The sequence below is a fragment of the Diachasmimorpha longicaudata genome, chromosome 2 (genome assembly GCF_034640455.1).
Source record: "Diachasmimorpha longicaudata isolate KC_UGA_2023 chromosome 2, iyDiaLong2, whole genome shotgun sequence".
NCBI classification, from domain to species: domain Eukaryota; kingdom Metazoa; phylum Arthropoda; class Insecta; order Hymenoptera; family Braconidae; genus Diachasmimorpha; species Diachasmimorpha longicaudata.
Genome location: NC_087226.1, coordinates 6,894,641 through 6,907,705, shown reverse-complemented (window position 1 = coordinate 6,907,705; position 13,065 = coordinate 6,894,641). Strand labels below are relative to the sequence as shown.

The 13,065-nt window shown below is 39.1% G+C and overlaps 1 protein-coding gene across 10 annotated transcripts in view; it reads left to right on the top strand.

Annotated features, from left to right (window-relative positions):
* LOC135172594 (dystrophin, isoforms A/C/F/G/H-like) overlaps positions 1 to 13,065 on the top strand; it is a 184,493-nt gene that overhangs the window by 2,741 nt on the left and 168,687 nt on the right. For 8 of the 10 annotated variants that reach the window (XM_064138745.1, XM_064138739.1, XM_064138743.1 and 5 more), the window contains exons 3-9: positions 5,562 to 5,623; positions 6,027 to 6,119; positions 7,143 to 7,313; positions 8,282 to 8,371; positions 8,452 to 8,650; positions 9,156 to 12,424; positions 12,837 to 12,998. In XM_064138745.1, coding sequence (XP_063994815.1) covers positions 5,562 to 5,623; positions 6,027 to 6,119; positions 7,143 to 7,313; positions 8,282 to 8,371; positions 8,452 to 8,650; positions 9,156 to 12,424; positions 12,837 to 12,998 — 4,046 coding nt within the window. Of the gene's footprint in view, positions 1 to 550; positions 1,456 to 5,561; positions 5,624 to 6,026; positions 6,120 to 7,142; positions 7,314 to 8,281; positions 8,372 to 8,451; positions 8,651 to 9,155; positions 12,425 to 12,836; positions 12,999 to 13,065 lie in introns of those variants that run through there. The other 2 variants (XM_064138738.1, XM_064138742.1) reach the window with 2 other exon arrangements.

Sequence of the window (13,065 nt, the reverse complement as noted above, 5' to 3'; positions counted from 1 at the left end):
TTTCGTATACAAACATCAATATAACCGACATTAACCCTCGTTTGCAACTCTTGCCCCGTGTTCATGTCTTCCCATGGCTCGCTGGAAATTTACATGTAATGATGGAGGGAGGATATTTCAATGTGGGACCCCAGTCCGGATTTTTTGAAAGGCGGGATTTACTCCTGGGCCCCAACAGGTAGAAGCCTTGCTCACCTCCTCGATCTCCTGTTCTCCTGTTTACCTGCTTCTCGGTGGGCCTTACGTGCTCTTTCACCTGAATGCTCATTCTCAAGGGCCCCAGATCCTCTCCCCATTCATATGGGGGTCTGGTTTTTTCGGACTCAAATGTACTCAACGAACGCGCCTCAACTTGGGCCTTTTTGCGGTCGAGTGGAGTAATTGACTACTGACATAATCATTTAGAAAATGTTTTCTTCTTGAAATTGCATTTCACTTGATGTTGACAAAAACGCCAATCGTACCGCACCGTTCTAGAGATGAAGAAATATATTCTCATTAGTTAAAATAATCAATGCAATGAGACAAAAAATGAACTTCGACGTTACACCTAACCTACAAGTATTTTGAATACAAAAAAAAAACAAATGCTAATGTTTTGAATAACTTACAGCGAAACTTAGAGAACAAAACGAGTCTCTTGGCCAGATCGCCCTATCCTGTTGAAATCTCCCGCTTCCAAAATGCATTCCCCCTTCCCTTAAAAAATCGCCCAAAAGAAAAAGCAGAAAGGAGGAAAAAAAATAAAGCCACGGAGACAGAGGACTTTGTGGCGAGAGGGCCCGGCCTCGTCAGGTCGCCAGAGGCCCCGGAGCAAGAGTCCAGTCGTTCCACAGTTGCCAGATCTCCCCCCAAGCATGCGACGAAACCGGCAGGCTTTTACGCATGCCAGTCGTTGGACGCTCGCACCAGCGTCAAGATCGCTAATGTTTTCTTTTCTCCTTTCATTTCAACCGGATAAAACAGCAAAAATTCCCGTCACCCCTTGACCTCCCCTTTCCACAATCAATTTTCGGGCAATAACGAAAGAGAAAGTGAAGTAATTGTGCAAGTGAGAGATCAAAGGATCAGCTGAAATGGTGAAAAACCAAGAATAAACATGTTGCGTGGATTTTGACAGTGTGAATCAACAAGTGCCCATCAGGGAGTGGTGGCTCCAGTGTTTATCGAGCTCAATTCACCTGAAAAAAAAGTACAAAATCCCAGTGAAGTACAACAGTGATAAAATTTTTGCTGGATGAAAGAGTGAAAATAAGCCGCCCACTGCGGCCCACGAAATCCATCGTCCATGGCGGCCAGTGAATAAGACGATCTCCTCTTGTCTTTTTTATTTCTTTCAATTCTTTCTTTTTTTTTCTCATATATCTCACGTGCCCCCCTGTGTTTGGATACATCACGTTGACGCTGGCGACGCTGCCTACTTCACCAGCATCAAGATGGAAGTCGTTTATATCGGTATGTTAATAAAACTCGTCGATTCATCTGATGTTTCAAAGGCTCTGAATCCGGATTTAATGGAGCACTGGGCCTCCAGAGTCAACATAAATCCATCAGTTTCCGGCAGATTGAGTTCATCAGGAGATGCGAATGGGAAAATAAATGACTTCTGCTGGAGCTTGACGGTTTTATCTCTCTTGTTTTTTTTCTTGTCTTTCATACTCTTTTCTCGAATTTTTGGAGCGGGGATAGACGGGGTCGTGGATCTCCACGGTGAGCCGACCTTTTATGGACTCATTACAGTATTTTTTCTTTGTTTTACTCGTCATGATAACCACGTGCTGGCTAAAACAGCTGCTCATGCTTTCTGAGTAGAAGTAAAACTCCTGTGTCAACACATTAGGTGGATTATGAATTACATAGATGGAGGTGTTTTGTCTTGCTCGGATATAGCTGAGGGAGAGAGGGACACAAGATGGCAGGGGGAGTGTTGTCAGGTGGGGAGTGGGTTATCACGACGTGGCGTCTTGCGGTTTTTTATCTTATCGAGAGATTACGTATGCGAGTGCATTGGGGGGAACACGGTGGATAGTAGTTGTTGACTGGAGTAGTAAAGTAATGAATTTGGTTGGACTAGGTAAAAATATTAATTTCCAAGATTTAGTAGTTTTATCTTAATTGAACGGGAGACGGTGGGCTTCATGTCTTTATTGTGAGTCACTCGATCCCTGTCGGACAGAAAATTCTCAATTTTTGGAGGGTTTTTTTCTTAATGAATTGGTAGGCATTGCAGTAGATTGCAATTACTGTAATAGGTGCTTTGACCTGATTTAGATGCCTTTAAAGAATTATCAGAGATGATTGTCCGATTTCTCAACATGAAAATAGAATTTCGAAAATAAACTTGTTAGAGAATATTTTTTATCACCTATTGACTGACAACCGAAGCTCATAATGACCTGATTGTTGAATGTCAGGGATGAGAGACGGATGTATGAAAGTAACTTCCAGGGAACGTGCCCCCGGAAGTTGTATCGCTGACAATCACCCGTTACTTTGTCTACCGGGTACATGCGTTATATACCCGATGCATGTGGTCGATAGTCGTTGATTGGAAAATAATCACTAGGGTGCAGTTGTTAGTCTATGCGTTTTCATTCACCTAGGATTGTTCAAATTATTTATTAAACAGTATAAAAATTTGGGGAGATTTAGGTGACGATTATTTTATTAGATGGCTAAGTATTAGTTGTGAATATAATCATCAAATGTATGAAAAAAATTGCTTCAAGTATTTCTCAATAAAGTGATCATAGTTGACTTCAACATATAAAGATTTTCAATTCAATTAACCTCCTTTGGTTCATGTTACTGATGTTTTTTCTTTGGTCAACTTCAGAAGAACCTCTCTCGCCCTCTCTTTCTCTCTTTCTTCCCATATTCGTTGTAAATATATCTACATACATACATCTGTATAATTATCCTGTATTGGACTTTAACATACGAATAATATGACATCTAGACATCATGAGAGAAGTACTGATTAATTCATCAGGAACGGAATGGTACAACCCAGTAAATAGCAAATTACATCTCCAAGTAAATGATTATACAGAGACTACACTAAATTAGCCTCAAGGGTTGTCAGTAGTATTATCGTGAAAAAATAATTATTTCTCGTTTACATGTGCTATTTTCCTCTCAATTTGGTTTTTATCAAATAAATTAAATGTACCAGAGGACGTGAGAAATAGACTTATTACTTCATTAAGGGGTTATCAATTATCTGCAGCGTATGAATCGGTGGTAATCAATTAATAAATAGACTTGAACAGTCTTTCAAAAAATTTTCACTGTTTTATTCATCTCCCTTCGTGATCACCTGCGTTATCTCCATTATTGCGTGAATTCTGACTGGACCGATAAATCGCTATTCAATCAATCAATTTTACGTGATAAGAATTAATTAATCATCGAATGAGCCGCCAAGAGCGTGGCAAAATGCATTAAGTTCAGGGGCGAATTGACCAGTGATATAAACCAGCCGTAATACCTTTACTCTCGTGTATGATATCGAATTTATCACTGACAATATAGAATGGCAGGGCATAAATTCACCATCAATAGTTTATTATATATTCATTCACTGGCCATAAACCTCGTATATTACGAATTCATCGACTGGACGTTTCAGAGTATGCTGAGGATTGTTAGGTAGATTAAAATTGATACGGGCGAATTAGTGGTTGATTCAAACGATATTGCAAGTGTTTAATAACCAGTTGAGCGTGACCAGAGAAATGTCAGGTGTGTCTCAACTCCAGGGATCGGAGTACTGTAGGTTTTCAAATAAAATACGGTTTCTGAAAATGATCTGGAGCATTTTTTTCATGTGACAAATGTACAATTGCACTTGATTAATGTTGATCAGGGTCAGACAATTGCAAAGTCCGTGTTGAAGTTGCGATAAAATAATCTTAATCAACTTCGCGCGTCGCCGAATTTTATTCGGTGGAGATACGAATTTTTTGAGAAATTTGAATTGGTAACAGAAACATTATTATTTTCTTTAGTTCAATTGTCGTAGACCTTCCGCTGACCCGCTTTCTTTCCCTTTAAACAAAGTTTTATTAAAAGCTCAGCTTAGAATCAACTCACGATATTGTTCATTCTTTCTTCCCCTAAGTATAAGACTCACTAAATATTGCGGCTCTATATCCACTGATATTATTGCCCTGAATATAGATTAATTATAAATAAATTCGTAAAGATTAGCATCTTCTGGCATCTGTGAAAATTGGTTTTCTCTGTTTTTCGAGGGGACGTGTAGGGCTTTAATTTCATAGGCTACGGAGTCTATTACTTTTAGAAAGGTCACACTGTTCCTTTTACATTGTTGGGGGTCACGTAATACCTTCGATGAAGCACGTTGGTTTATTTAACCGTCAGGGGCAATGACACCAATGGCGCCTCGCAACGATCATAATAGCATTGCGCACTCCCGAGGACGATGCTCAATCGTCAGTTCATCGTTATCAGTACATTTCCCTTTTCCTTGAAATAATTAATTTTCCGTATATAGAACCTATCGACAATTCATAAATTCATGAAATTATCTACTTGATTTATGAGCTCTCCCAGCGGAAAGAAAGACATTCAGATAAGGTACCTGAAGTTGCCAGAACCAGTGTAAGGCATTTGAGTTTTACAGGAACATCTTGAAGGCACAACTATTTAATAATTTTTCCAGTAATTATTTTTTTTTCAATTACAGAAGAACAGTTAATCGTCAATTGAAGAGATAAGTTTGGGTTAATAATCCTTGTAATATTAATTTGGACGTTTTTCTAAGAAACTCAAATAAATGTCTTAGATTGACCAGCAGCTTCTCGTATCTATTCAAATATGTCTAGACTCGTTTTTCGAATTTCATTCATCGATTTGTGATACTCGTCTTGATTCATAAACTTTCGTTCGACGAAAAAATCCGTTCTCTTTTTGTTCTCTTTATTGACGAGACTCGAAGATCCGGATACAACCGAAGATGTATCGGGGTGAGTGAGCAAGAAGTCGGTCGTCCGAAGAACCAGACTGGCCCATACAGGGCACATACGACAGGCGATATGCACTTACTGATGAGGTGGGGTTATCCTTCAACAGTTCAAGATGATTTTAATGGGTCCACATCTAACACGACGTCGATTGTATCGATGGAAGAGGTGTGCTCATTCATGCTTCAATGAGTTTGTCGCTTTTTCTGACTGAATTGTCGATTCCAAACGATCTTTTAGCGTTCTACACTGGTGTATTTTTACAAAAGTCAAGTAGCAATTTTATTTTAGGTTTTACTGACTGATTTCGATGATGAGATTGATTGATTGTATTATCTGGTTTTGAGAAAAATCTGCTGGAAATGTTGGGACAATGTTGGCTGTCAACATTGTCAATGAATTTATTTTTATGTGGTTTTAATTAAACCGAGAAGTTCGATTGATTAAGTCTCGGTAACATATTTAAATGGGTGGGATGAAGACGTACAAAAACTCAATGAAATTGTGTAGAATTAATTACCGGGTAAGAATCGTATGAATCACCCTGGCCATTCAAATATATTCTCGTTCCAGATGAGAGAGAGGATGTGCAGAAAAAGACATTCGCAAAATGGATTAACTCACAACTCATCAAGGTAAATAACCCTGAATTAATCCCCCGGGAGTCACTGGGCTCATTAATGCTGACCCAGATGCATCAGAATAATTGAAGTAATGTTTCCCTCATTATTCTTTGCCCCGCATATGAGTAATAGTTTATTAACCCTTTACATGTTCATTTTATGGATGCAAAAATGTGGAAAAAATATTAAAATATCAAGAGACCTTCTGAATTAGTCAATTCTCAAGAGAAACTCTATTTCCTCAAATTAAGACAAATTCTCGGGCATCTCGAGTACTGTACATGCTAATTTACCGCAGGAGACTGTACAATCACTACCCAACAACTTGTAATCTAATGATGGTCTACGGAATGAGGGGTTACACTGGCTCCTCCAACTTATGAATACAGTCTCGCATTTTTACCCTTTGTTTCAGAATAATGATGAGCCAGTGTCAGATTTATTCATCGACTTGAGAGATGGAAATCGATTGCTCTCACTTCTAGAGGTTCTCACATCTAAGACCTATGTAAGTTAACAATTTTATTGGCGTTCAGAAAAGGGAATAAGAAATAATCCAGTCGTTCTTCTCCATCAAGACTGCGATGCAATACATTATTGCGTAATGACGCAATCATTTTCAATGGGTCTTTAATGATTTCGCTTGGATGTAAATTGTTCGACGTTCAACACTACCAATTGGCCCGAGGAATTGCATCATGATAAAAAAAATTAAACAAAATTAGTGAATAGGAGAAGGAATGGTCTGTAACTGGGCAGCAGTCTGAGTCTCGTTCCAATGAGAATGAAAAAATTACCGTTTCAATGTTATTTAATCCAGAATTAAACACAGGTGCGCGCAATTTGCATTGCGAATAGCGCGGGCGTTAGTGCTGTTGGTGTTGGGTGTGTGGGTCGAGGAATGTTGACAATTGAATAAATCAAATTTGAAAAAAGAAAGATTGGTGTACATCGGGGGAAAATAATTCTTTGTTGAGGGTTACTAATGTCAGGAGACTAAAAAAATTCTAACTAGAAATTGATATCATACGTCAAGAGTCGTTCTTGAAGGTAACCCTTGTTTAAGTTATTGATTAACTTTCTCAAAAAAAATGTGATGATTCTTTTCAATACTGAGAGTCCATGATCAACAATTCTTACGTGGCTGGAGTTAAAACCGAATGGAATTCCTTTCTCATTCAGATATGACCTCATAATTAATTTGCAGTGAATCGATTGGAGTATTTCTACAATGAAAATAAAATGTCTGAAACGTATTCGGGAGAGAATGGAGAGTTATAGAAATGTTATTTTTAGTGTTGATTTATGGAAGGGTTTATTCTTGGAGTTATTTGCTTTGATATGAAGTACATTATCAATTAGTAAGTTTGAATTTATTATAGATAATTGCGAGGACAAGGAAATTTTGATAACTATGATTTTGCCAACGCATAGTTTCGTTGGAATGAACTTCTCTTTGTATAGCAAATACAGGAGCGTTGACTCGATGCATGACGAAACTAATAATTATTTTCTCCTCAATTCTTCGCAGAAGAGAGAACGTGGGCGAATGCGAGTACATCATCTCAACAATGTTAATAAGGCGCTACAAATTTTAGAACAGAATAACGTTAAACTTGTGAACATAAGTAGTAACGATATTGTCGATGGCAATCCGAAATTGACACTTGGATTGGTATGGAGTATAATTCTCCACTGGCAGGTAAAGTTGTTTTTCGATTTCTGAAACTTTTTTTAAATTTTCTTTTCTGACTTTCATTTGATAGAACCGTGGAGTTACTGAAAAATTGTCTAACGAAACAACTTCTCCCACTGATGAAGAATGCACAAAGAATAAAAAACCCATTAAGGCCCTGAAAATTCCTCATCTCTTGTTGAATGCCTGCTTGATGATATCCGAAGAAAATAAACTTCTCTGCAAATCTCTCTTGACGTCGGGAGTTATTAAAGATCTGTGGAGAAAGGGAGTTGTCAGACGAAAAGAAGATATAATGCAATTCCCTTTCGACTTTTTTGCTAATAATAATCTTTTCTGTTTCTAATAAAACGAAGTAATGATGCATATGAAAATTTCAATGGCTTTATATACTCTAAACGGATTCACTTAGCCTGTTAGGAATTTTTATCCACCTTTTAATCTCGTAATAGGATATATAATGCATGGATACTGGTGACAATGAATGTTTATCATATTCCGTCACAAAGGGGGATGGGATTAAGGTAGAAATTATGTGGGCGTAAGAATGAGGAATATTAACTGGAGAGAATAATATGAAAAGAATTAGTGATAATCGGAGTAACCTTGAAAACTGAAGATAATATTTAATTGACCGGTAGAAGTCTTCTGAATAGTTGTTTAATCCTTTTAATCGAAGAAATCATTGTATTTTTATGTTTCATTTTCTATTATATTAGTTCATTCATAATGAAGCTTGATTTGGGTGAATGAACGATTTTGGTATTTGAGAAGGATCAAAGTATGCCAATGCCGAAAGTGATCTTAATACGATCTTTGGCTTGGTTAAGGTTGAGAGATTGTGGTTTGCGTGTTTCAAATCCAGTATCTACCATGCATTGCGTAAAATCAAGTGTAAGAGGGTATCGAGTAACAAGTTTTTCTCAACTCCAAACTGATACACCCAACATTTAATCAACTTGTAACATGTACAGGTACACTATCACCTGAAGGATTTAATGGCAGGACTGCAGCAAACGAATTTGGAAAAAACTCTGCTCGCCTGGTGTCGTTTGAATACCAAGGTAAACCAACTGCTTTCCAAGGACAATAAAATTCAAACAGCTAAACAAGATTGTCATATATTCCATTTTAATTGTTATAGAACTATCCAGGCGTTGACATAAAAAATTTTACAACCTCGTGGACAGACGGTTTGGCGTTTTGTGCACTACTACATAAATGGCAACCACAGCTCTTCGATTTTGATAATATCGCTCGTAAACATCCAAACGCTCGGCTCGACCATGCATTTCGTCTTGCACACGACCATCTCAATATTCAACGTCTCCTGGATCCTGAAGGTAATAAAACTAATTATCGCTTCTCACTCGGGCGATAAAGGTGTTACAGGAAACGGAGTCCCAAGAAATGATAAATTTTTATTTCCTTCATAAATTTTGCTCACTTGTCGAAATATTCTTTGGGAAGTGAACAGTAATTGTCTTCGGTTCCTGTCTAGACGTTAAGAGACAATTTCTGACAGGAATTAGTTCCTCGTAGGAGAGTTTTCACGTGCAATATCATCATAATAACTCTGAACAGCTGTGATAGCAGTCTTTGTTTCTTTATCGCGCTTTGAAAGATTTGGATTTACACACGTTATAAACCACTCGATTAGAGAATTCCAATCGCATCAAAGTATCATTTCATAAGGATTATCTGATTGTCTCATATGGAAAGTGATTTACAAAAAAAAATCCTCACTTTGTTCCATTGGAGAAGTTGAACGATTTTATTTTTTGATGTTTCCGGAAATATCTTTTGAATATCGAATAACACCCATAATTGTTTTCATTGTTATTCTAGACGTCAACACAGCAGTTCCTGACAAGAAATCGATCATGGTGTACGTCATGTGTCTCTTCCAGGAGCTTTCTCAACCGGATGACGATATCGGTGATATAGATATATCAGTGTCCAGTGACTTGAGTCAAGCAACCACTCCAACAACTCCAGTAGCTGAACATGGTGCCATTGCCCTGTCTATTGCTAACCTCGGTGTTCCAGCATCACGTCCAATGAGTTTAGCTACGAATGTGTCTGTGGAGTTGGGAGGATACCAGGTAGCACTGGAAGATGTTCTCACATGGCTATTGGAAGCTGAAGACAAGCTTAGTCGTGCCCCAGAGTTGGGACCAACCTTGGAAACCCTGAAGGAGCAATTTCATGAACACGAATCATTTTTGCTTGAACTCTCTGGCCACCAAGATGGGGTTGGGGCAGTTCTAGAGGAGGGCGCGAGACTACTTGCTGAGGGTGGACTTCACAGGGACGAGGAGCAGGAAGTACGTGTGCAAATGTCCTTATTGAATTCCAGGTGGGAGGAACTGAGAATGAGAGCAGTGGACAGACAATCAAAAATTCATGAGATGCTTCTGAATATGCAGCAGAATCAGTTGGATGAATTGAAGCAATGGTTGACCAAAACTGAAGACAGGATATCACATATGGCTGCTTGTGAAGTGAGCCGGGCAACACTAGATGAACAAATGAAACAACTCAGCGATTTCCAGGAGGATGTGAAGAAACAACAGTCTGTTGTTGATGCTGGAAGGAACATCATTGTAATAGTCGACGAGGAAAATTCAGAGACTGTGTATGCACAGATGGAGGATCAGTTGGCAGCTCTTGACGAGCGTTGGAATCACATCTGCCGATGGACTGATGAAAGAGCTGAAAAGCTTCAGTCTTTTACAACTGTATGGAAGGAATTTAGTGATGATTATAAAAAATTGTTATCCTGGCTCAATGAGACTGGGATAACTCTCAGGCAGATGGAGGCTGTGCCTGCTTCGGAGATTGGAGAAGTCCTTGAGAGGATCAAGAAGATTAGGACCTTGAAAATGGAGATGGATGATAACCAAAAGAAACTAATTGAGCTGCAGAAATCAGTGCAAGACATTGGGGATAAGGAGATGACACCTGAGTGCGAAGACTTATTGGAGAAAATTGAAAATCTTCAGGATCAGTGGGAGGCCATTGGACAGATTATGGAGGTGCAGAGTCAAAGGATATCAAGCTCTGGTTTTGATTTTGCACTTGAAACCGAAGCGGAATCCCGAGTACTTAAAAGCAATGATTGGATGTCTGAAACAGTTACAAGCATAGCACATCAACAAGAATTATCAGAGGCGCAGCACAGTGATTCGAAAAAACGTCGCCTTGCGGGTGCCCGATCAAGACAGGACTTCGAGTCAGCATTATTAAACTTGTACAAGTGGTTAGACTACGTCGACCTCGAAATTGGAAGATCGGAAGGTGTATTCGATGAACTGAGTGTCGAGGAGAAGAAAGTAGTTTACGAAGAAAGTTTGGCAGACGTTGAGGCACACAGGGGTGAATACGAGAGAGTTCTGGGTATTGGAGGACAGCTTGTGAATGAGTTGAAGGAGGCAGGCGAGCAGTTTGGTGATGAAACGAAAAAGATAAATGATATTAAAAATTGCTGGCTAGGCACGAATAACCGACTCGGCGAAATTAAAGAGAGAATTGATTTTCTTATGAATCTCAAGCAATTTCGCTCTGAATTATCGAGCTTAAATTTAATGCTCGATGGCTACTCAAAATGGTATGAGGGGAACAAGGAGAACACCCAGATCGAGCCCTTTAGGGTGAAGATCAAGTCAATGAACTCACACGAAGAGAGAGTCAAGAAATTGCTAGAGGGAACTGAATGTTTAACGAAGAACACAGAAGGAGCTGACAGTGGTGCCATGGAGAACGACACTCGAGAATTCAGTTCGAAGTGGGAACAATTGCATAATAAACTATCTGCTCGATTGAACGAACTGAGCAACGCTTTGGATAGAACTCCCCCCAAGAAATACTCCGAAACAATGGCATTCCTCCTGTCATTCATAAATAACGTGGAAGGGGTCCTGTTAACCGAGGACACAGTGTTATCGAACGAGAAGAATATGGAGGAACAGTTGCGAAAACTCCAGGACCTCCAAAACTCTGTGACAGAGCATCGCGATAAGTTTAATTACATCAACAGCACTGGACAGGAGTTGATATCGAAAATTGGGGGGGAACCGCAGGCTCAGAGGCTCAAAGATGAGCTGCAGGATTTGAACACTAAGTGGAGCGACATTCCTATCATCTTGGAAGAACGGCAGATGAAATTAACGAAAGATATTGAATCGTTGAGGGAATTTAATGACGAGTTCTGTACTCTTGAGGAGTGGCTGGAAAAATCGTCAAGGTATTTGAATGAAATATCTCAAGATCAGTTTATCAAGGACGTAGAAACTACCAAGTTTAAACTTGAACAACTGAAATCCCTGTCGGAGGACATAAGCAAGACGAAACCGAGGGTTGAGGCTCTTCAAACGATGACTAATCACTTGCTGGAGAACTCAGAGCCCAAATTCTCTAGTATTCTTAATAGCAGACTCGAAGTTGTTTCGCAGAAGTGGCATGGCATCATCGACGGAGTTAAATCTGAAAAGGATAAGTATGAGGCTGCTTTGAGGAAGAACGATGAAATTGTTAATGGAATCGAGGACTTCACTAAATGGTTATCAGCTTTGGAAAAGGAAATCCCTCAGAGCTGTAAGATTACGTCCTCGGTTGAGTTGTTTCAAATACGCGGACGTTATCAGAATCTTAAGGATAAAATTGACAAACGAGTGGAAGAATTTCGGAATTTAAATGAAATGGGAAATGACAAGCTGTTGAGTTCAGAAGGGTCCTCGGTCCAAGAGTTGGGGAGACGTTTTACATTCTTGAATGCACGTTGGACAGATGTTACTGATCGTATTTACGAGAGGTATAGACAATTGCAAAATGCTAGTCACGAATATGGCGAATTTAGGGCACTAGTTGCACAGGAGAGTGACTGGTTGGATAAATTGGAAAAGAGATTGAAGAAATCGAGTAAGGGGGCTGCTGATGCTGAAGAAATATCTGAGGAGCTTGATGATTTGGAGAATTATATTCGAAATCATCCGGAGTCTCGTCGTGAGAAAATCCAGGAAATTGGAAAGCAATTAGGGGAGAGTGACATAATGACTAGTTCGATTGAGAGTGATGTTGAGGGCCTAGAAAGACGATGGACTGATCTAAGAGAAAAGGTAAGAGTTACCTCATTAAGAAATTATAATTACGAGCCCTCTTCATGATTTACCGTTTGTTAATTTTTAGTTTCGTGAAGGATATTTTTCAAAATTACTCAGTTTTTCATTCCAAACCATATCGGTACAAATTAATTTACAAATTTTATAGCATGGCACAATCAAATCTTCCGATTTTGAAACGGTGAATAACTGATGATGCAATAGTAAGCACATTCAGTTGAGCTAAAAAACAATCCGTCTAAATAAACAAAGTTTTACAGGAAAACATTTTTTATTTCGTGAAACTACGGTTCTTGAGCTTTAACATGGGTTGAAGGCTTCAATCATACATCATGTTGATTTAATATAGTGCTTGGTAACCGCTTACTGACTCTAAAAACGTGTGGCTAACTTTTAATTGTTGAGCCAGGCAGGCGAACGTGCCCAGCTGTTGGAGGGATCAGTGAGGCAGGCGCAACAATCAGAGGGAAGAATACTAGCCCTCCAGCATTCCCTAACGCAAGTAGACTCTGTACTAACAGCACGACTCGACAGTGACTTGACTGCTGATGATTTGCCTCATGATTACCAGGTGATTCATTATTTTGTATCATTATATTCATTGGAGCATCTGACTGGCAATGTTTTAATAGATTTTT